Here is a 24,119-nt window from a genome sequence, read left to right on the forward strand (position 1 = left end):
ACCAAGAGGACTTGGAGCTTTGGAGATAACCAGCCTGCTGTCAACGTATGTCACGCCCCATGAGATTTTGTGGCAGGCTTTCTCACTTTTTACCCAGTAAAGGAGGCTCAGCAAGGAGATCTGGTCAAGCTGCGGGTGGTAGACGCAGAGCCTGGTGTTCCCTTTCCCCTTCTCGTCAAAAAGGACGTGATCACAGAGCCTTTTTTTTTTTGTGCTGTACGCGGGCCTCTCACTGTTGTGGCCTCTCCCGTTGTGGAGCACAGGCTCCGGACGCGCAGGCTCAGCGGCCATGGCTCACGGGCCCAGCCGCTCCACGTCATGTGAGATCTTCCCGGACTGGGACACAGACCCGTGTCCCCTGCATCGGCAGGCGGACCCCCAACCACTGCGCCACCAGGGAAGCCCCCACAGAGCCCTTTTTAACAGGGAAAGTGAGTTGTGCCCATCACCCTCCTGAGCTCCTTCCCCGGTTGCTTGGTCCTGAGGCTTCTCAGCGCTCACAGGAGCCCTTTTCTACTTGCCCATGCCCAGGTTCCTAGGCGAATGGGCTGCAAAAAATAATCCACATTTTTACGCCTTATGTTTGCCTCCAAAGTAGAAATAATGCTTTGTAATGAGTAAGCGGCATCCAGGTGAAACCCAGAAAAATGAAATCATAATATGACCATAAAGACTCATATTCTGGAGTTTGAGTATAGCGTGTATGTATGTGTATAGAGGTGTGTGTATATGTGTGTTACGTGTATAGAGGTGTATGTGTGTAAGTCTGAGAGAGAGGTGGGGGGAAGCAGAGATTATACAGCGTGCCCTCACATTCCTAAATTTTAGGTGATTTCCTCTTTCCCAGAACACAAAAGGTGGTAGTCAGAATTGACGATAAATGACTACTTCCAGGTTAAGTGTGAACTGCATAGCCTTGTCACTACCTGTGCCAGAGTCCCTGGGGAGAAGGCAGTTGTAGCCTGCAAGATACAGAATCCTCAGCAGCGCCAAAGGCATCCTGGGCCTGAGAATTTTCCCTCCGTTTTTGGTGGGAACTTGATGGCTGCTTTCAAGAGGCAGTAGCAAGGGATTTTTCCAAAGAGTGAACCAAGAAGGGCACGGAAACTCCTGGAAACAGGCACACATCCCTCCTCTCCTCCCCAGCGCTCAGCCAAGGGACTTGTCCTTCTCTCTGAGCTAAGACTTGATGAAACATGTTGTTTTTATTCACCTCAAGTCTTGAGCAAAAAGTATATTGTTCTGCATCCAGGCCGGAAAACTCTCTCCTAAGAATTTACAAGCCACCTGTGGAGTTTTAAAGAGGTTTCAGATGGAATGGTCACGCGCCAGGATTTCCTAACACATCCAAAAATGAGACCTGCGAAGACAAAAAAAAGGAACTGTAGGTGCTTTTTGAGCTTTCTAATAGATATTGTGAAAGGGAGGATCTCATCCATTGGTGGATCATTTTCAAGAATAATCTGAGTCAAGTCTGTTTGTTGGAGGAAATAAGGAAGCAGACTTACACTCTAGGAAATCACGCTTCCTGACCTGGCACTGATACCGACCCCCCACCTTCTTAATGGAGGTTTCCCTGCATGGCTGGATCTCTGTCTCATCGGGTGCCACCATTGGAAACAAAAGGCACATGGTGCTTCATTTATATTTTCCTTTAACTGATAGGATTCATACAAGATAAGTTGCTATGGGCACAGGAGGAATAGAAGTTCTCTTCAGAATGGTTCCAGAAAGCAGAGAGGAAAGGAGCCTGCCTTCCTTAGCTGAGCTATGTCCAAGCTTGTGCTCACAAGACATTTGCTTCATGAATATCAAAGCAGCCTGAAGAAGGCAGTTTGTCAGCAAAGAAAGCTGGCGGCTTCCTTCACATATGGCTCTGCCCATCCACAGGTCCTCACCCAGCACACTCAGCCTCTCGGCTTCCAAAGGTGGAAGGCAAGACCTGACTGAGGATATTTCAGGGTCCGTTACCACCTCGGTTCTCCCAGGGAAGGTACCACACTTTGCTCGGACAGTAAGAAGCCTATCTTGTGACTAGTGAACCAACCCCACCATCACCCCAACCATGTCCTGCTGAGGGCACTCTCTGATAACTCCCACCTTATTTCTCCCAGCCTGTCTTATACAGAAAGACCCCCTCACCCAAGAGGCTTCTCCCTGTGGTCAAGATGTGGCTTTTCTTCTTTGCCCTGAATGACCTGGATGGTGCCCTGTGGCTACCTTTCCCTCCAATAGAGTCAGCCTTTATGATACAATCCTTGTTTCCAAGTTCTAAGATCGCTAGTACTGCACATTCTCATAGATGATTTATTAGTCTCTCTAGGGAAGTATACTTCTGAAAGAATCATGTCATTTGCAAGGCATATGGCAGAAGGGAGCTTTAGTTAAGGGATGGTGAGCTGAATCGCATCAGGTTTTGCTTTGGCAAGGACGCTGGATGGATGCCTTTATGATGAAGTGGGTCTCCTCCAGCCTTTTCTTTAATGCAGGTCTCCAGCAGGTGTTTCCTCTAAGGCATATCTGTTTTCCATAACATCAAAATGAAGAAAGATGTTTTCTGTGACATCTTGGCTACATAGATCATGCTTTTTATTATGATAGAAAAGTGTACAGTGATTTATTTGCTACTCTGAGTCAAGTTAAATGTGCTTGGGAGAAGATCATCTTCTATCTGCCAAAAGGGCCTTTCATTTCCAGACCAAGGACTCTTTATTCATTATGGGGGGTGGGTGCGGGGAAAGGAAGCATTAGAAGAAGTGGCAAAAGAGCTGAAGAAAGTGACCAGAAGAAAAGTAGGGGAAGTTATTGTAGACAGGGGTGCTGAGGGCAGAGAGCAGGAAGCCACCTCCTGAAGGTAGCTTGGGTAAATTATATCAACACCTGAGGGACGGTGTCTAGGAAACTACGCATGGAGAGAAACAAGCTGCTATGAATGAGTAACACAGCCAATTCTCCAAATCCTGATAAAAGTCAAAACCAGACTAGGGTCTTGGTGTGCTCCCCTTAACAAGCTTGGCATAAAGCCATCACCATTAAGAGAGCCTGTGTGGCTTTTAGGATGCTGAGTTGGGACTCATGACTTATGGATATTTAAACCACCAAAAGCTGTTAATTTGAATTAGCAAGATAACTCATTTTGGTCAAGCTGACCTTGAGGCTTAACTTTACAACATCTTCTGCCTAGGTAGATGACTAGAATCCACTAACTTTGTAGGTAGGTCTCAAATGGAGAGGAAAATAAAGGATTGCACCTAGTCCTTGGCTGATCTCATTAGCAGTTAGCCTCTCTACTTTTCTAAACCCTTCTCCAGTGCCTCAAGTCCCCCACCCCAGCTTCTCTGTCTGGGTCCTCTCTCTATCCCATTAGTTTAGGTCTGATGTTGGTCTAAGTTAAAGTTCCTTTGTCTGAAAAAGTATGACTTCAGATAGTAGTTAAAAACTAACCTGGTTAAAGAGAGCAAAATACTTACGTTGGAGCTGAGTCTTTGAACCAGGTGTTGAATAACAAGCTGTATTAATTCACAGGGGAAACCCCTAACCCTTCAGCCCAAAGAACAATAGGTCATATTAGTCCCAGGATGTATAGTAAAATCTCACAGGAGAACGCTGTCATAAGCTGCTGGTTACCGGGACTGAACCTATAGTGTGACATAGTACGGTACATCAGAAAAGGCATTTCAAGGCGTAGTAACAGATGTTTTTAAGTACTAAGTACCTAAGTAAATAGTAAAAGTTTTTGTGAAGTGTGCGAAAAACACTGGATTATACAAATTTTAAAGGATATCTCTTTTGCAAGACTTTGCAGAACCTTTGATATGCTAAGCTGTGGGGTGAATTTCAAAGAGTGGATACTTTTCTAAAAATTTGTTTGCTTACAGAAATCATTTCCTCGGGACTTCTCCAGCTGCTAATATTATGGAACGTGCATTTTGGAAAAGGTATTTGTATTAGGATAGGGCAGACTAATGCTGTGGGAGCAACCGTGAAATCTCAGTGGCTTAGCGCAACAACGGTGTCCTTCGTGTTCACGTTACATGCCCAGCGCAGGTCAAGGAGTCAGGGACTCGGCTCCACGTAGTCACTCATGTACTCAGGCTGGCCATTTCTGCAGCAGGTTGGGAGGGAGCCTGAAGGATCACATGAGGGCTTCTCCCTACATCAGCCATCACTTCTCACATGTCATTGGCCAGCATGAATCATGTGGCCCCACCTAACCCACCCACCTGCTAAGGCAGGAAAGGAAAATTGGGCATTGTGAGCACCAGTAACCTCAACCTCAGCATTATATTCAAGTGTCAGCTTTACAGTCTGTTAGCTCTTTGACTTTTATCTGTAAACTAAGGGGTGGTCTTTAAAGTCTCTGAAAGAGACAGAAATGCTCAGCAGATATTTCAGATGCTTCCCATGTTCCTCAGCCCTGTAAAGTCAGCAGGAGCCATGTGACTCATTCTGGCCCGTGAAATGTGAGCCATGTGACTGGTTCTGGCCAATGAAATGTGAGCCATGTGACTCGTTCTGGCCAATGAAATGTGAGCCATGTGACTCGTTCTGGCCAATGAAATGTGAGGTGCAATGACTTGTCGATTTGGGCCAAGGCAGTTAAATGCCTGGGCTCATCTCTCTCTCTTCTCTTGCCTTAATGACCAAGGGGGATGCATGTTCCAGGGGGTGTACTCTTAAGATGGTAGAGCCTCTGTCCCCCTAAGACTCTGAATGGCTGTGTAGAGCAGAGATACCTGTTCACCTCAGTAAAATACATAGTGTGGGTGAGAAATAACCTGTGTTGGGTTAAGCCCTTGAGATTTGAGGTTGTTTCTGCAGTCTATGCCTGGATTCTCTCGAATTGAACAGGTTCTTTCTAACCCAAACCTCTCTGTGATTCTTGAAGGGTTTCCTTTCTTCTCTCACAAGCACATATATATTCCTTGGGATGGGAGTGGGATTTTTCAAAAGCTCCTCAAACCCTTTTGGTGATTGAATACATGACATGACAAGCATTGTGCCTGATGGCAATGTAGGGTGATTACATGGAAGGCTTTGCCGAGACTTAGACCAAGGTTTGAGCAAATTTTAGTCAAACGAAGGCCGGTCATGGAAGCTGTAAAGGATGCAAAATGCATTTAATAAGTAAGGATGTTTCAAAAGAGACCCATAAGAAAAGATATGGAAAGGAGACAAGAGGAAAACAGGTTAAGGAGAGAGGTATACCACTCATGATTCGATCTCACGGCCTTTTAAGTTCTGTATTCAGGTGCGCAAAACACCTCTCATGATTTCTCCCGAGCAGCAGTAGCATCAGAACGGTAGCAAAATTAAGAGCAGAAGTGACCACCCTCAAGGCAGTTAATCTAAGTTAGAAAGAGAGACTGGTGTGTCTGTTAAACATAAACACACACGTACGCACACACACACAGTTCGTGATGGCTTTTGCCCAAAGTGCTTAGTATGTCTTCAGCTGTGAAGACGTTCAGCCCTTGGTGTCTGTCCTTCAGACATGCATCTCTACTTGGGGGTCTCATAGACCCGAGGTCACCTTCCTTATGTTATTCTTCACTTTGGGCTTGAGGGTGCAGTGAGTTTGACGTCATGCTTTGTTACACCAGAGCCCCAAGTGTTCCCAGGCTAACTTTCTACATTCTCCGTATCTAGGGCTTTTCTATACGAAATGGAGCGAGAGTCTGACCGCCTCGATAGCAGTGGCATGTTTCACTGGTGCAAAGCCACCCCTTTGGACAAAATGATTCTGGTAGGTGATCTTGTACCAAATCTCAGGTAAAATAAAGCTCCTTTAGGGTAGATGATGTCCTTCCACTAGTCATAAACACCTGCCCTTTCTCTTTGTAAACTGTGAATTTTGAAGGAAAAATATACCTCATGAGCCATGTGAATGTACGCAGAATAACAGATGTGGCATTTGACAAAGGCCATGTGGGTAATATGATGCCGGGATTTAAAATAATTAGATCAGATTCTTCAACTGCTTTTCCCCTCCTTTAATAGTTTAGCTGAGTCAGTTATTCAGAATAATGTTCTCCTGAAACTTTGCTGTTTTGCTAGTAAATCTAATTGATTTAAATGCACCAGGGGAACAGACTATTTACAAGAACTCTGTGGTCTTTCTTTTTTCAATTAAATAAAAATTCCCTTAATTCGTTTTTAAAGTTTGGATTTTCTATAGTATTTTTTCTTGAAGGTGGTTATACTTAAACACATTAGCAAAGGATGTATCTCCAAATTGCTCAGTTCTCCCACCCCACACAGCATGAGGGAATCCTTATAGATGCTAGAATCCTGTCCTTGTCTCTGTCCTCTTAAGGAGACAAACTAATTCAGCTCACTGAAATGCCAGCAACCAAGATGCAAAAAGCCTTGCATATTATCCCAGGCTCTGATACCTGCATTATGGATCCCCATCTGTTCTCATTTTCCAGAGTTGGAAACTAAAGGATAATCTCAGTGGTTTACCTTGCAAGCAGTAGCTGGTAAATTTAAGTAATAAAAGATGAGTTTTTTAATTAAAAATAAACTAATAAAAGATGTCTGCATGTTGTAAGAACCCTATATAATTTTTTCAGCTGTGACTAATGGCTAATTTTGTATTTTTCTTGCTTTCCAAAAGTAGTTTAGTTCACTTTTTTCTGTTAAACACACACACACACACAATTTTGTAGCTCAGTGCCAATGTCCTGACAGAATATGTTCCAATTTTTGTAAAAAGCATGATCAATCATTTGATCAGAAGTACAAAATTGTCAGAGCTGTCATATCAACAGGAAAACTGTTAGGGCTGCTGAAACTCCCCATTTTAGCAAGTATGTCTTATTCTGAATGAAACAAAATAAACATCCGTTGAGCAGGAAGGCAAACATGTTTCCAGTGGGAGGGAAATCTTTAGAAAGGTTGGGAGGGGGTTGCAGATGGAAGCATCCAGGAGACCAAGAGATGGCAATAGCAGACATTTTCTTATACCCTATTTACTGAGCCCGCAGACAGGTTGCTGTGATAGAGCAACTCTATGTGGAATATAGTTCAGAACACCAGCTGAGTCTTCTGATAAATTTGGAAGGGCTTCTAGTTTAAGAAATCCTAAGAGTTTTGAAACTGTGACTGTAGAGGAGAAATGTCCAGATTACAAAATTTGGGCCAACTTTGAACTTGGTTTGGTTTGCAGAAAAGTCAAATGGAAGTTGTCGATTTGTTACTTGGAGCAAATAGTGCATCCTCCCCTTCCCCCCAAAAGCCACCATCTTTCTCAATCGGGAGACAGTTTTGTGCTGCAGTTCCTTGGAGAAATTACCTCTGTAGCTGTGCCCATTAATTGCACTCTGCCATGTATCTCGTTCCTAATTGTTTAGGTCTACTAAAAAGAGCAATTTCTGGACTTCAGGCCTGTTACGTTAAGTACTGTTGGAGGCTTCATTATTCAAGTTAAAACTAATCGAATTAGCCAGAGACAATTATTCAATAGATTTGGTTAAGATTCATATCACTCTCTGGAAAGGCTCTCCAGACAAGTAGCTTCGTTTCCCACAGGGCCATTTCCTTTGGAATTTCCCAGTCTATGCTACTTGGACAAACTATGCTATTTCCCAGTCTATGCTAATTGGACAGACTCTAATTGTTGAGATGTCAGGTGTGACTTATTTATCCTGTTAGATTTCAACAGCCCCTGTTTCATAGAAGCTTGTCCTTTAACCCAGCAAAAAACTGGCATTAGGATGAATGATACATCCCTTTGAAATATCCTGAATCTTCGTGTGCTCGGGAGGGTAGAACACACTCAAACAGGAAGTGCTTGTAAATATATTTAACAAGTTCTCTACCAGCTTCCAAGGGTCCTCCTCTGAAAATCTAGGAATTCAGTGAGATTCAGATTTGATTAAATAGTTTTTGGACAACTATAGGAGCCGAGCGCTGAACTTTCAATATATTATTTAATTTCCACAACGAATTCACTTTTATTTATTTTTAAACCATTTAAACAAAGAAATTAGGGGTCAGTGAGGTTAACTAGTTTGTTTATGGTCATACGCTAATGACTACCAGAATACAAAATCACTGCTTATTCTACCTATCCCAGCACCGTGAGAGTAAGACATTGACTCATTCCCTGAAATCAATCACAGAGACTTAAAATAAGTTTCCTACAGGACTATCATCCCTTTCTCTAAAGTTACACTTATTGTTTTTAAAAGTCTCTATGAACGTGGGGAAACCTAATCTAAATATCCGTCACGTATATTATTTTGTCTTCAACTTAAAATTATAGGGGAGATGTTAAAAATTGGCCATGCTGATAAGAGTATGAGACATATTGAAATGTTTGGGATCAAATGGAACTTTTGTAACCTTCACATTTACTTTGTGCACTTTTCATGATAAATTTCCTGAACTCTGGAATCTATTGAACCTGGGCAGTGTAGTCGGTGAGGCCATATGAAATGGCCAATATTCAGCCATTTTTGACCCAGAAAAAAGGCAGTTTCATATGGTTCACGCTAATATGTATATTTTCATATGTATGAAAATCCGCTGAAAACTGCAGCACGTCGTACGGCTGGGGGTTTTTCAGGGCTCGCTAGAAGACAAGTTTAGCAATGGGATTCGGAATGTTTTCGTTTTTCAGTGAGTCGTCCTGTAGCACATACGAGGCTAAAAACATATAATGAAAATGAGAGCTGTTTTCCCCATTTGGTTCAATGATTTCATGATTTCAATGATGCCGATCTGAGTTTGCACTGAGGCATGCCAGGCTAACAGAGAACTGGAAAAAGCGAAATAAGAAGGAACTCCCGGAAAAGATACATAGTTTAATTGTCCCATAGTGGATAAGTTCCATGTTTTTTATGAGTAATTTGCAAAATCCGATCATCCTTATGAAAGTGCTGGTGTGAATGTAAATACCAAGAAGAGTTGGGATGTGGGGAAGGAGCCCTCTTTAAAGGACTCTCATCTTGTTTCTAAAAATGACAAGACTCTGGCCTGCTTATACTTAGAATCGAACTGAGAAGTCAAAACATGAGTTTCGGAACCACATTGTAGCGTGTGTCTTTGGAGATGCCCACTCAACACTGATGGGGCTTCGGAATTTTGTAATGCCATTGAGAGCTAGCAGCTATACCCGTCAGGAGCTGAAGGACATTGTGTTCGTTGGGTCTCTGGATTACCTGCAGAGAGAATGGCGATTTCTCCAGAATTTTCCCCAGATATACATTCTGCCTGTAAGTGTCACAGTAAGGGATAGTGAATATTTATAATGATAATAGTACTAACAGTACTAGGATTAATAATGATAATAATAATAACAAATCAGTAGTAGCTTGCAGTTACACAGTGCTTACTGGTACCAGAAACTGTTCTAAGCATTTTGCACGTATTGACTCATTTAACCCTCCAAATAACCCCATGGTATAAAGTTTAAAGATGCTGAACTTTAGGAACAGAGTAAGCAACCCCTCCAAGTTTACACGGCAGGTAAGTAGCAGGACTAGGATTTAAATCCAGACATATTTCATGTTTTATGTCACTAACCATGTTTATGGTCTTTATGTAATAGAGTTTCTTTGCATTTCTAAATCCGATTCTGACCTAATGGCTAAGCCTAAGCTGATACCAGCCAGCCTTTGTGCTCTAACTTTCTCATCTTTTCTGGAGACTCGCCTTTTATGGAACACATAATGCCACGTGGTCCTTGACAGATGTATGAAAAGGAGGAATTCTGAGAAATGGATCCATTATGCATATGTGGCATTGTGGTTGTAATTGTATTTGCTCTGAACCTTCACAGGGCTGTAATCTCATTATATGCCACCATTTCCATGGATTCATATATATATATATGCAGTGTGAAACGCACCAAAACTTTGGATTTTTCAAGAAATAATGCTAGCAACAGATTAGGAATATTCTTCAAAAACGGTTGTCTCAAAAAACAAATTGTATTTGTTTTTTTTTTTTTAAATGTCACCATAAATGTCCCCGCACCACCGCTTACTTTAGTCCGTAGCAAAGGAGGAAAGCAAATGACCAGGAGTCTCCAGATCCAGCTAGTGTTAGAAATTGCCAGTGTTCGCATCTCAGCCACCTAGTGGTGGGACCAGATCTATCCCTGTTTCTCCACCAAAGAAAAGAAGCAGCTACCACGTTGCTAATTAATCCAGGGTACAAATGCAGGCACCTACAAGCAAAACTGTGAGGACACAGAATTGGCTTTTATTTATTTATTTATTTTTTTGCGGTACGCGGGCCTCCCACTGTTGTGGCCTCTCCCGCTGTGGAGCACAGGCTCTGGAAGCGCAGGCTCAGCGGCCATGGCTCACGGGCCCAGCCGCTCCGCGGCATGTGGGATCCTCCCGGAACAGGGTACGAACCCGTGTCCCCTGCATCAGCAGGCGGACTCTCAACCACTGCGCCACCAGGGAAGCCCCAGTATTGGCTTTTAGATCTGGACCTTCTGTGGTGTTTTTCTCTCACCACTGCTACCCTTACTCTGATTCTTTTCTTCCACTTGAGCCACCTCAGTGGGTTTAGGCTCCGCTGTCTCCACTCCGCTTCGTCCCATCCAGACTTGCTCTCAGAAGGGATCTGCAAAATTTAGTCACGCTCAGATATTCATGAACGGTAAGGATAAAAGTGTCAGATATCAGGTAACTAAGTCTTAAAACCAAGTCAGTGGAGGCTTTGGCTCAAAAACTTGCATCATCCACAAAAAGCCACCACCATGTACCCGGTTTTCTCTCAATAGGGATCTGCGCTCTATTCTGGAGACCTTCATGCAGTCAACATAGAGGAATGTTCCATGTGTGCTGTCTTATCCTCCCCATCTAAGTCATCCAGCAGCCCGACCTTGGTGGACACGGAGCCTATCATGGCCACACTCAACATCAGATCACTTCGGATTAGCTGCTCAGCCCACACACCCTCAGAGCCACGTAAGAACAATACCCGGACAGGAAGAGGCTAGAGAGAATGGGATCAGGAAGAATTAACTCCTCTCTGAAAAACTTTAATGATGGAGAGGAGGAGAGGTTGGGCCAAATGACCTATAAAATCCCGTCCAGCTCTGAGAATTCTGTACTAGAATTAGTGGACAGTTGAGTCCTTGGGAATCCTAGTCAAATGAAAAATGATGTCCATCTTCTAAATGGAATGCACATAACACTGTTTTTCTCCCATCTTAAAGAAGCTCATGGAGTTGTAAGTGCTGTTATTGTTATGAATCAAATATCAGCGAGCATAGCCATTGGTATTTTAGTATCATTAACAACAGGTGTTACTGTTGTTAATCGGCTCTCATTGGATCCTGTAGGTGTTCAAGTTACTATTCCTAGTTTTGTGGGTGGGAGGATGAAGCACACTGTGTTCTACCACACTTTTTGTGGGCTAGACTACAAAAAATTTAGTCCGGTCTTTGGTGGGTGAGCTTTGGTGGGTGAGCCAGCTACTTCACAGACCCTCACTAAACAACCAAACACCTCTCAGCACCCAGGATTTCAGGGTTTTTTGCAAATAAATAAATAATAATAATAGCGAAGCACTTCCTGAATATCAAAGGGCATTGAAAATCCCGACTAAGGAGGTGGGAGCCATACCTCTGCTGAGCTAATCTGAAGATGTATAAAAATGCCTCTGTGTTCTGCATGTCAGTCCTTAGCTTAGCAATTAGGGTCACTCAGATTCACACAAGATTTGTGTGTGGGTTGAGTGTGTGTGTGTGTTTGCATCATGCTTGCAACTTTCTAAAATTGGACAGAAAAGTATTCACTGTGTAGACGGTATCATCAATGTAGAAATGAAAAATGCCCACTGAGTAAAAGCAAAGGGTAAGCTGACAACACCGTAAGCCACCTAGCTAATCATTGGGTGACTGGTCCTTCCTATTATCATTTTTTAAAATCTCACATCCTATATAGGCTAAAAAGATATAAACCTATGATTTTTTTTTTTTTGTGGTCCGTGGGCCTCTCACCGTTGTGGCCTCTCCCGTCGTGGAGCACAGGCTCCGGACGCGCAGGCTCAGCGGCCATGGCTCACGGGCCCAGCCGCTCCGTGGCACGTGGGATCTTCCCGGACCGGGGCACGAACCCGTGTCCCCTGCATCGGCAGGCGGACTCTTCAACAACTGCGCCACCAGGGAAGCCCTAAACCTATGATTTTAATTCTGGTTTCTTTTGTATCTGGTGATTCTCATCCTTTCACTTATTCATTTATTCATTCAACGAGAATACATTGATTTTGTATGTGTCACATACTCTGCTAAACTGCCAGGATTGGCAGGAGGAAATACAGGAGAGAGGGGAAAAGGGTTGGGAAGAAGGAAGAGAAAATGAAAGAATGTCACAGTATTTGAGTCATCATGCAGTGTGAGTAGGTGCTCTCCCCACCGCAAAAGGGAAAGTTTAGGGAAGAACATATTGTGTAGACCTGGCACCTTTCCTTGTGTGGATGTCATCGTACCCATTTGTGTGACAGGAAATAGAGGTCCAGACAGGCTCTCCTGTGCTACCTAACACAGGAAGCAGCAGTAGAGTTACATTCTGAGCACATAGGAATAGCCAAGGACTGTCACTCAGAAACCTCGCCCATTACTCCAGCATCACAGGAATCTACCTGGAGTTTGCATGTAGAAATTCCCAACCCTCAGGGAAGCCTGTTTGGTTCTCTTAACCATTCTTCCTATCTCATACTAATACTCCTCTTGCAGCATACCAAGCAGGTGGCAATGGGAATGCCCACCTCCAAGAATGATCAGTATAAAGGATTGTGAAATTCTGCCAGGAGGGAGAAAACATCTTCCACGCTGAGCAATTTTCTATCCCTTCTTCTGAGACAGTGGTTCTCAACCAGGGGCGGTTTTGACCCCAGAGGTTGTCTGACAATGTCCGGAGACAGCCTTGGTTGTCACAACTTGGCGGGATGCTATCGGCATCTAGTGCGTAGAAGTCAGAGATGCTGCTAAATATCCTACAGTGCATAGGTGCAATATGTCAATAGGACCAAAATTGAGAGCTCTCACTCTGACATATCTGCTGAGCCTTTTGTGGCCTCAGCGGGCTTTCCCACATCTTCATGGTCATGACAAGGTTACACGTAGAATCCATCTAGGACCACCAAGGCTCTTCCATACAGTGGTTCACCAAGGGATGTTGGAGGTGGGGGGACAGCAAGAAGGAGGACTCTCCAAAGGACCAGGCCTCCTGGACATCCCCACGGAAAACTTTAGGTTTCTCACTGATGCTCTAATTACTGCCCTGTCACGTCACAAGGACAGGTTGGCAAACCTAGGTACTGAACTAAATAATCTGTGGCATAATCTAAACATATAACGGTAATTAAGTCTGACAACTTAATATGCTCTTGAAATTTAAATGTAAAGTAGTAATCTACAATTAAGCAATCTTTTGCTTAATAATAGCACCCTGCCAGCCTGGAAGAATTTCAGGTATAATACTGTGTGCTACTAGGTAGCAAAAATATTGACACTAGTAAAATGTACCCAGGCTATGATCTGACACATATTCAAATTAACCGTTGCTCTACCAGAAAAGATGGAGTTAAGGCGGAAATTCTGTCTCTGTCCTCCAGCCAGTGTCGGAGCAGATATTTATGCAGTTACATCAGCTGATGTGAACCTGTCTCTATCCAATAAGAACATTTGACTCTGAAAGTCAGGATATTCCGAGCCCGTTATTAGAGGGAACTGAAATCAGAAAGTGCAGCTCAAAGGAGAATTTTCCCCTTTGAGGGAAACTGATCTCGATATTTTATTGAAATTGTCAACCAAACCTTATGTATTTTAATATATATAAAGGGAATGGGCATGGGCTTTGAACTTGGTGCCAGTTTGGGTGTGAAAACGCATCCATCCTTTACAAACCATGTAGCCTTGGGCAAAGCATGTAGACCCTGAGTCAGTTTCGTCATCTTCAAAAGTGATCTAACTCGACTTAATTCACAGGTTTGAGGGCACCGTGGTGTCATTCTTGCCTCCCAGCTCACAGCAGCCCGAGGGATCTTTTACAAACATTTATTAGATAATGGCAGTTTTCTCCTTTAGACCCTGTAATGGTGACTCATGACAATTGCAGGAAAATCATGTAGGGTCTTGCAGGCCAGTAGGGAGCCTGAACTTCCTCCTTCGGTCTGTTTATACTGGCTCTTTCCTGCCTTAAGTTCCTTATCCCATTCCCTCTGTCTGGATGGCTTTTGCTCATCACTCAGGATGACATTCCAATGTCAGAGAAGCCTCTTCAAACTCTATCTAAGGTCACCTCCCCAGGTCACTCACTAGCCCCTAAAAGTTGGGTTTTTTCACAGTTCTCATCACTATCTGAAAACATTTTGTATTTGCAACATATGGTATGTAACCGGGGCAGGGACTGTTCATAGTCCTAGTCTGCAGTCGATACTCTTTAAAGATTTGTAGAGGGAGGATAGCAAGGAAGGAAAGGTACCTAAAGCAGATAAAGCATCTTGCACGTTTCTGAGAATAAAGTAGAATCTCATTTCCCCCAAGTCTCCCTGCATTATGAAAATCCCAGAATTTTGTTCAGGAAAAACAGTTGAAGGTATTCAGATCCCATCATCAGTAAGATCTCCCAGTGAGTTTGGAGATGTGGTCTCTAGCCACCACGCAAACCCTCCTCTTCAATAGATGCGTGGACGAGGTTAGCCCCTGGGGCCTCTGTTTCCTCACCTGAAGCTAAAGGGTTTTGCTAAAGTCCTAAGGCCATTTCTAGTTCTAACTGTAAACTACACATGTTGGGCTCCTCCTGTGGCACTTCCGTGTTTACCGTGAATCTACCTGGAAGCATGACTCAGAATTTTAGTGGCAATCAGAAATGTATTCAGCTCTGCTCTGCGTGAACAAGAAGTGGCACTTTTAGGGAATGTTTCTTGGGGAGATGGGAGAGGTGATAAATACAGGAAGGCGCCTACATACGCACCTTCAAGTTGAAAACGTCCGAAGGTGCGAACGTGCATCTGGTTCCAGCAAGGAGCCAGATCCTGTGCCATCCGTGTCAGGCGTGAGGGAAATGGCAGCTTGCCCTCTGTCTCCTATTGCTGACAATCCTTCAGCTCTACCATCTCCCACCTCCTTTCCCTCCTCCTGTCAGTAGCTCTTCTTGCCTGTCCACTCGATGCCAGCCCCCCTGTGCCAGCTGTTGTACTGGACTACCGTACTTTTCAAGGTACTGTACTGGAAGATAAAAAAGGATTTCTTTATTTTCTGTTTTTTTTATGTATTATCTGTGTGAAAGGTATTATAAACCTACTACAGTACAGTACTATATAGCTGATTGTGTTAGCTGGGCTAACTTTGCTGGACTTAACGAACAAATTAGACTTAGGAACGTGCTCTCGGAATGAAACTTGCCTGTATGTAGGGAACTTACTACATTGTAGAGCACAGCATTCTCTCTGGGAACAAAACCTCCCTTTGGATCTCCTCTTTCCCCCGTCCCCATCTCAGTGGCCAGTTTCCCCACCCCCGTCCCTTTGTCTGCCTCTCAGGCTGTCTGTCTGACCCACTCGCTCATCTCACCCACCCTCCCCTACCACTTACCTGGCTTGGGAAACAAAAGACCCTCCACATATTTCGCCTTCTTCAAGGCAGCAGAGAATCTGAATGACAAGCAGAATGTTAACTTTCACAGTATGATTTCCCTGGTACGTACATAGAATTCTCAGAAAAGTTCAAGAAAGGTAACCAGTAGTTTCAAAGCATAACTTTTGATGAGATCGTCATGTGCTTGGTTTAGTTTGGTTGTTTTTTTTTTAATCAGGATCCTAGTTTCCTCTTTCTCTTTTCCCTTTTCTTTCTTTACCTTTTCTGGGGGTGTTTAACTTGGAGACCAAAACTCTGGGGTCATCCCTGTTTTTGAACAGGTTCAAAACAGGTTTTGGACAGGTTTCCTCACCTGTCCGCCCATGCTAGGGCTGTGTTCCAGACCAGAGCCGGGCGTGGAATCTCTTTGGGATTCGAGGCTCGCAGAGGGAGATGAAGGGCCTCACCTCCTAAGGCAGGAGCTGAATGTGAAGACAGAGGCCCCATGACCTCCCACCCCAGTCTTTAAGGAACTCCCAAGACATCAGGGGCTGGGGAGGCCAGCCAGAGTTGGGAGGCAGAGACAATCCTGCTGAAGGAGAAAGAGACCCTCAGCCCAGAGAGGATCTCCAAGAGGCAGAAGCACCAGGAGCCAGTAAACCAGTCGCTGTGCCTCCACAGGCTCTCCTGGGGCAGCACCTCCTATTTATTCAGTTTCCTGAAGGTTCTACAAGCAAGTGCATGTAGTTTGAGGCACTGCCTGCCTGAGCCGTCACCCGGCACTCCCAGTCGGTAGACGACAATTGGATGTAACTTAGGCTGCCGATAAGCAACTACAGGGAGAACGTCACCCTTTTTGTAATTCACTTGAAGTGCCATTTAGAAAACATCCTACACACACACACACACACCCCAAACTTCTGGAAAGGAGAGGCTGAGGCCATTTTTTTCCTAAATATAGAGAAAGATTTGGGATTTGGGCATGAGAGTCACTTTGCTGAGATAAAGCCTCAAGCTTCCGCATCCTTGTCTGTGTCGCAAGCCACTTCGTTTGCATCTGTCCATCTCATCCCTCCCTTGTTGCCGTCTGTGTCTACAGGGTGTACTTGGTGCTTCAGTGACCATCCTGGGAAGTCAAAGTGCCGAAGGATCCCCATCCTCACTGAACTGAGTAAGTTGTGTTTCCAGGACAGAATTCAAGGGAGAAGTCTTTGTATCTGTATTTGATGTCCCAAGGGTGTCTTTAGGACCCACAGTCAAAGGACTGAGGACCAGAATGGGGCCCAGAGACCATTATGTGTTTGACTGGCTGTTATATTGGGCTTTTACCTGTTTGGTGACGTTGACATCCTCCAGCAGAGCCTGTCGTATCTGGGTGTCAGGGTGCAGGAGTAGCTCCTGCCTTCTCCGTTCTTCCAGGGGAGGGGACGTGGATTTTAAAACTGCAAGAAAGGCTCTCCCTAAACCAACTTCTCTACCCGTCAGACGTCTTCCTCTCCTGCGGTGCTACCAGGGCAGGCACTAGAGTGAGGCAGGTGAGGCCCCCAGGGTGGCTCACTCTTGGGGGTCTTTAAATTTTGTGTCCCTTGTGTCTTCTTAATCCCAGCCCTGAGCGGTGCTCTTCTAAAATGGAAATACTCCATGCAGAAATAACAGGATGAGCTGTTATCTCTCATCAGAACCTTATGGAAAACGCACGTATATGAAACTTTGCTAGACGTGAGGAGCCCTGGGGGCAGCAAGAAGGGCAGGGAAGGCAGGTGCCTGTGTGCATTGTTTGTGATTCACCAGGGTAGACACTGGGATTTAATACTGATAATAGTTGGTGAGCAAAAGGGAAGTTACCGAAGAGGGGGTGGTACCTTTAACACAGTTTGGACCAACTCAAAGATGATCTCTAAAGCTGCTCCTGGGCGTGAGATTTGACTCGATTCCATAGCGTAGCAGACATCTTAGTGGGATTTTTATGATTCAGCATGTGTAAGCTGAGGGAGATTTATACCCAACTAGATGAGCAGACCTCATAGTCCCAGAAATGAAGCAGGCAGACAGAGAGAGGAGCCAGTAGGTGACACCACCAGGTGATTTGGGAGTGGCAGTGCAGCAGGTGGGCAACAGTCTAGCCACCCTGGATCCCAGAACTGCAGCTCTCCAAATCCACCTTTGAAGATCTCAGATCCCTTGAGCCTGACTTGGACCTGGCAGCCTATCTGTAACCACCCTAAAGCTGATGGCTGCAGTTCTTACTTATATTTCATTTTTAGTTTGCTACCGTTCTGAGCCGTCTCTGACTCTGGGGTGTATATACACTGAGGGCATTAATCAGAAGACTGTCATGTAAGTTAGAGTGGTCAGGAGGGACCAGCCAACTTCTCACCGGCCTCAGAAATGCATCTGGTCACTCTCCAGGGACGTACAGCTTTGCTCAAGGAAAGACTTTCTGGCACCAGGCAGCGCCTGTCATATTAGCCTGACAAGTCACCTGCCAGCTCACTCAGTTTCCGTTCTTTGGCCAGCAAGGAAGGGTCACAGTGACATGAGAGCTGCAGGTCTGATGGCCAGCACTTTGGTCCAGAGTGTACAGTGGCCTGCAGGAAAATGTCTGGGGATGCTGAGGCCACTGGTTTAGGATGACACAGCAAGATCTGGACAAAGGCTCCTGGGGTGTGCGTGTGTGTGCGTGCACGCGCGTTTGTGTGTGTGTGTGTGTGTGTGTGTGTGTGTGTGTGGAGGGTTGGCAGTGCAAGAAGAGGAATGTATGTGCACGTAGGAAATGTGGGTTGATACTAGTCATACCTCCTTCATCTTTTATAAAGATGCGTAGTTCTTGGAAGAAAATGATTCCTTAATACCAGCAGTCTATCACTTCCCCCGAGTATACTAAGGAATAATTTTAAGAATTAGAGACTAATGCGGTCTTAGTTAGGAGCGTACTCTGAGTTGTATGTCCAGTAGGTTTGCTTGGATCTGTAATAATGATGGTCAAGAAGTTTGAAGGGTCTAAGACTTAAGGCTGCTTGCAAACTAACAGGTTCATCTGCCCAGTTTCACAGATGTGGACAGAAGATGAGAGACCACTGAGTCAGGGACAATGAACAGTTTATTACTCACGTCAATAGCAGTAGCCAGAGAATCATCACTTTTGTGCTGGCTTCCCAAGCCCTCGTTCCCACAGGAGGACGTGAAAAGGTCCAGGTGATACCTGGACCCACCATGAATTGCTTTGTAAGAGAGGAACCCTGAGCTTTGGGAACCAGCATCTTTTATAATGGGCAGTAAGCATGCCTTCCCTTTGCTGTGGTAGGAGATATCCCTATCTTCCAATGCTATTCTCTATACAAACATTTTTGAAGCTGTAATCTTGGAACAAAGGCAATCAGCGCCTCTGCTGTCCTCATAGAAATGACCGATTTCACTGACTGCAGAGGCTGCCTACAGGGGGTCTGAGTTGCAGCCTGGGGCCGGCATAGGTTTGCTGATGGATAACTTGGCCACTGCTGCACAGGTCTGACTAGGATGATTCTTGAAGCCCTTGCTGCTTAAAGTGTCGTCCGTGAACCAGCAGCGGGAACATCTGCAAGCTTGTTGGGCGCGCAGACTCTCAGGCCCCACCTTAGACCCAGTTAGACCCAGAATCTAGATGATAACAAGATCCCCAGTTGATTCACAGGCACATTAAATTTTGAGAGGCACTGATTAACCCGTTCTGGGCCCAAATAACTCTTAAGGACCCAAGTAAATACCACGCCATCTGTGGCATAGCGTATGGAGAAAAAGACAATAACGGGGGTGAGCAGATGTTCCTATTTATGTCTCTTGTCCCTGTGCGATTATGTAAACTGTCCCCTTTTTCTTCCAGAAGTGTCCTGTCTTGAAAGTTAAATGATTAAGGGTGACATTCTGGACACTTGCTTGGAGAAACTGAGCCTGAGGTACAAGGATATCTCCTTGATGATGAAGGTCCCCAAGCGGGCTTCCCATCTTCAGGGGATGAAGATATTAATACTTGGAAAGAAAAAACTATATACTGCAGTTGAGGCAGGTCCCACTTTGACCCTAAAGTAGGCATCAAATCCTTTGAGCGATGGTCCCTCCTTGGCCTGCCTGGTCCGGAAGTCCTGTATCCTTCATCTTGTCTGCCTGCCTTTCCTTTTTGCCTCTCTCACTTGCAGAAAATCCTTCCAACATGCACTTTATTGAACAGCTCGGTGGGATGGACGGAGACCTCTCGGGAATGAGCCTGCACCTCAGCACGTCCTTTGCCACCGGCACTGTCTTTTCCGGCAGCTTCTTGGATTCCCTCCTGGCCACGGTAGGTGCGCTGAAGCCAAGGAGCCCCACGACCAAGCCCCTGCCGCAGGGAGAGTGCGCGGCTCAGGACTCGGGTGGATGGTGCTAACGAACGCTTCGCAATTCTGCATGCTTGTTGATTTTCCAGAAAAGCTTGTCCACGCACATAATTTCACCTTTGCTCATGACTACCTGGCAAGGGAAGCCAAATGCTCACATTTTAAAAATTAAAAACATGAAGCCCTTAGAGCCAGAACACTCAATCCCGGGAGGAATGAGCGCATCCACAGAACCCACCTTTCAGCTTCAAGTGCATCTTGGCTGACCAGGCTCTTTGGCGTCAGAGCGTGGGCGGTGATCCTGCTTTCTCTTCTCTCTAAAATATCCCCAAGCTATACAGAAATCGTCCATGAAAGGATGTGGGGTTCGAGGAAAGGGCTTTGTTTCTTTGGCCTCTGGTGGTGTGAGCTTTATTCAGAGCTGAGTCCAGTCTCCCTCCACGTTGCCCCTCTTGTGAGATGCATTTTTTTTTTTTTTTTTTGCGGTACGTGGGCCTCTCACCATTGTGGCCTCTCCCGTTGCAGAGCACAGGCTCTGGACGCGCAGGCTTAGCGGCCATGGCTCACACGCCCAGCCGCTCCGCGGCACGTGGGATCCTCCCAGACTGGGGCACGAACCCGTGTCCCCTGTATCGGCAGGCGGACTCCCAACCACTGCGCCACCAGGGAAGCCCCTGGGATGCATTTTTGCCTGCACGGTCATTCTTTCCCTGAGCAGTTCCCTTGCATGGATTGCAGGATTTCCATGAGTAGAATTTATTCATTGCGTGAATGCCCGTTGAACACCTTATAGGGTGCTGTCCTAGGTGCTGAGGACACAGCAGTGATGAAACAGACCAGTCTCTGCCCATGTGGAGCTCATGCCCACGGAGGAGGTTGATACACACATGATAAGTATTATGTCAGATAGATAGAAGGGTCACGGTGATGTGAGATAGGACGTGTAGGGTTTGCGGAAGGAGTTGAAAGTTCAATAAGGCGGCCTAGGAAGGCAGCCCTGAGGAGGCGGTATGTGAGTCAAGTCCTGGGAACAGGAGAGCACGTGCCTTTCTGATCTTTGGGGAAGAAACATTCCAGGCAGAGGGAAGGTCAGGTGGGAGCATTCCCAGGGTGTTCAAGTAATTTGACTAAACCTTAGGAAATCTGTGCGTGGCCGTTTGTGAATGGCTGCAAGAACTCCTGCGGGGGAAATGCTTGTAACCCATTCCCTCACAGATGCCTCCTACCCAGATGTTCCAAGAGAAGGGCTGCAAAAAGGCTGAACATCTATGCACAGATGCTGACACAGCACAAGGCTCTGAGCACAGTTCGCTAGACTGGCTGCCCTCTGGGATTCTGCATAGAAGAGGCATCATTCCTGAATCGTATAAGTGCCTCAGAAGTGCAGTTTGCATTTTAGGGGAGCGTGGTCAGGGCTCATGCATCGCCCTTTTGGCCTCAGAGGGTTCTGTTGCCCGGCTCGGCTCTGTCTCCCTAAGCCTTTCAGGGGAGGCTCCTCATAAACCCCGTTGAGCTCTCAGAAAGGTAATACCGTGTCAGTGACCGTTTAACATGAAACAGGCTGATAGACTACGAATTTCCTAAATTAAGCAGGATTCAGCCTTGACTGAGCCAGAGGGAGAGTCAGTGAGGGAAGTCAGGTCACTTTCCTGGGAAGGTAGCTCCGTCAGGGGAAGGATTTTAAAACCCTGCCTGTCATGGATACTTCAGTTACCCTGCCCATAATCAGGGACCGGAGTGTCAGGCAGAGGTGACGTGGTGAGCTGGATCTGTCTGCAGGACACATTTTAGAAGGGTTTAAGGTCCCCCCGTCCTCTTCAGAGATCCCTAGACAGCAGGCAGCTTTGTGACTTAAACTCCAGCCTCGGTTAAACTCCACTGGCTCACACAGGTAGGAGCAAAGTCACAGACTCTATTTCGACTTAGTGGGAGGAGCAGGCTGGGCAGTGAGGACCGAGAGAGTGTCCAGCAATATGCACATCCCATGAGCCAGCACGGGTAACACGAACTTGATGAGGCTTCTCAACACTCACCTTATGAGAGTGACCCTGCGACCTCTTTGAGGAGTGCCCCTTCCTCCCAGGCTGCCTTCAGCCGTTGTGTCTCATTCTGCTGGAAAATGTAATTAGCTGTGTAAAAATTCAGGAGTCTATTCTGAGGCCCCATGGTGAAGTCTGTGGGAGAGAGAGAAAGCCACATATGGTGGCCTGGGATGGGGGACAGTCACATGAGGTCACAAGCCGCATTGGACCCTCAGCCTGCCCTTGGGGACTCCTGGGAAGTGCCTGGCTTTGGACTGGCACTTGGTCATCTGACGAGGCCGTGAGGACGGCAGTGGAGCTTCAGGGTACAAGGCATCCTGTATGTCAAGGGGGCTGGCTTGGAACTTGAACTTCTTAATCTCTACCTAGTGGCCTTCTGCCCCAGCTCTCAAATCCTTGATGACATATGGCTCAGCAAAAGGAACACACTTTAACACTGTTTGGAGCTCCAACTCCAAATCTCTGGCCCTGATGAGCTGAATTAGACCCTTGAAAATGCTCAGGGGATGCTGCCCACTTGTTTCCCTCCCCCTGGACCTGGTACTACTGGCTCCACTTGGCTTCTAAGGACGGGGGTGACTTTCTATCATATCAGCCACAAAGAAGGAAAGAGCCCAAGGGCCACGGCTGAGCCTCCAGTTTCATTGTGTCTGCTCATCCAAGGACAGTTTGGTCTTGGCTGGCCTCCTGACCTTCCACCTGCTCGCTGGCGGTGAGAGCAGTAGCCTCTGCGAAGAAGAGAACATTTATATCCTCTTGCACTGAAACCATCTGGGGTCACTGTGGTGGCTCCACAATGTGTGTCCAGCACACTACTTCATTCTCCATACGTATTGGAGCGTGTCCTTGTGCAGGCTTGCGGGAGGAGGACCAAGGTCCCGATCTCCCCATAAAGTTAGGGTGGCAGTCACGGGCCCTGGGTCATCACTCCCTCCATCACATGCCCACGGCAGACACCACTGACACTCACGGGTCTCTTCCTCCGCATCACACCTGCAAGTCTTTACCAGCACAGACCTTGAGGCGGCATCTTCCAGCGGTTTCATTGTTGAGATAATTAGAGCAATATCTGGGGTAAGAACAATGGTAACATCATCTCTCAGGCACTTACTTAAGGTCTTTGCTGAATGCGTTACCTGCAGTTTAATTCTCCCGTCAACCTAACCAAGAGGATACAGTTGCTAGCCTTGTTTTACAGATCAAGACTCTGAAGCCTAGAGGGGTGACTAATGTGCCAAAGGTCACAGCACTTACAGATGACAAGTTGGTTTTCAGACCCAAATTCCTAAGGTTCCAGAGACAGACCAAATCCACTGCCTCTCCAGAAGGCTCTTTCTGTGATTACGAGTGTCCTTTCAATACACTGAGGTTGAAGTTCTACTTGAAGGAATCCGCCTCCCGGGGTGCTCCAGAGTCCCTGAGGGATGAGCAGGGAAGAGAAGACCAGGGTGCACCCACCCTCCCCAGTGCCCACCCACCCCTTCCCCCGAGTCAGAACTACTCTACTCTCATCTGGGTCTCATACGAGGCTCCTGCATGAGATTTGATTCAAAGAAGGACTTCTGTTGTTGAGAAGACTAAAAACCACTGCCTAGAAGTTATAGAGAATCTGACCAACAGAGAGGCATAAAACAAGAGAGCCACATCCTGTTCTCCGTCTTCCAAGTCAAGTCTCCAGCTCCCAGTTGGGAGGCTTGTCCGGGAGACAGGCGTCAGCCATTCCACCCCATTTTGCACATCCATTTTGTCCCATAACTTCCCTCCCCAAGAAACATCTTCCAGATTCGGGTCTTCCCACCTGCCGTCCAGCTTGATGCTCCAAGAGGTCTGTTTCCCATGGCTGCACAGTCAGAGGTTATGCTCAGAATCAAAATGTGTGTTTCCCTGGTGGCCATCCTCTGCAGAAGGGAAAGGCTGCGGACTGGTGCGTTCCGAACAGGCTCCCTCAGGATAAAGGGGGCTGACACCTCAGCAGCTTCTGGAACAGGATGAGGTCACCTCCTTGATTCGCGTCTTAGTGAACTCTGTATTGACCTAATATTGCAGGGCCCTCTCTTCCTTCTCACCTGTCCCTGGAAAACTGCACTGTGCTTCCAGGTGGCCCGTAAGAAACACAAGGAGGATGAACTCACAGGTCCCGAGGAGAGAACAAAGCCTGAAAAATGTGGCGTGAACTTGTCA

The 24,119-nt window shown here is 46.1% G+C and overlaps 1 protein-coding gene across 1 annotated transcript in view; it reads left to right on the forward strand.

The window, feature by feature from the left end:
* The window catches only part of KCNU1 (potassium calcium-activated channel subfamily U member 1), a 181,524-nt gene that overhangs the window by 148,103 nt on the left and 9,302 nt on the right, over window positions 1–24,119 (forward strand). The window contains exons 22-27 of the mRNA XM_032618128.1: window positions 3,879–3,938; window positions 5,650–5,746; window positions 8,997–9,221; window positions 10,745–10,931; window positions 16,647–16,718; window positions 19,720–19,859. Of these exons, the coding sequence (XP_032474019.1) occupies window positions 3,879–3,938; window positions 5,650–5,746; window positions 8,997–9,221; window positions 10,745–10,931; window positions 16,647–16,718; window positions 19,720–19,859 (781 nt within the window). The remainder of the gene's footprint in view (window positions 1–3,878; window positions 3,939–5,649; window positions 5,747–8,996; window positions 9,222–10,744; window positions 10,932–16,646; window positions 16,719–19,719; window positions 19,860–24,119) is intronic.

This window comes from Phocoena sinus, chromosome 21 (assembly GCF_008692025.1).
Source record: "Phocoena sinus isolate mPhoSin1 chromosome 21, mPhoSin1.pri, whole genome shotgun sequence".
Taxonomy (NCBI): domain Eukaryota; kingdom Metazoa; phylum Chordata; class Mammalia; order Artiodactyla; family Phocoenidae; genus Phocoena; species Phocoena sinus.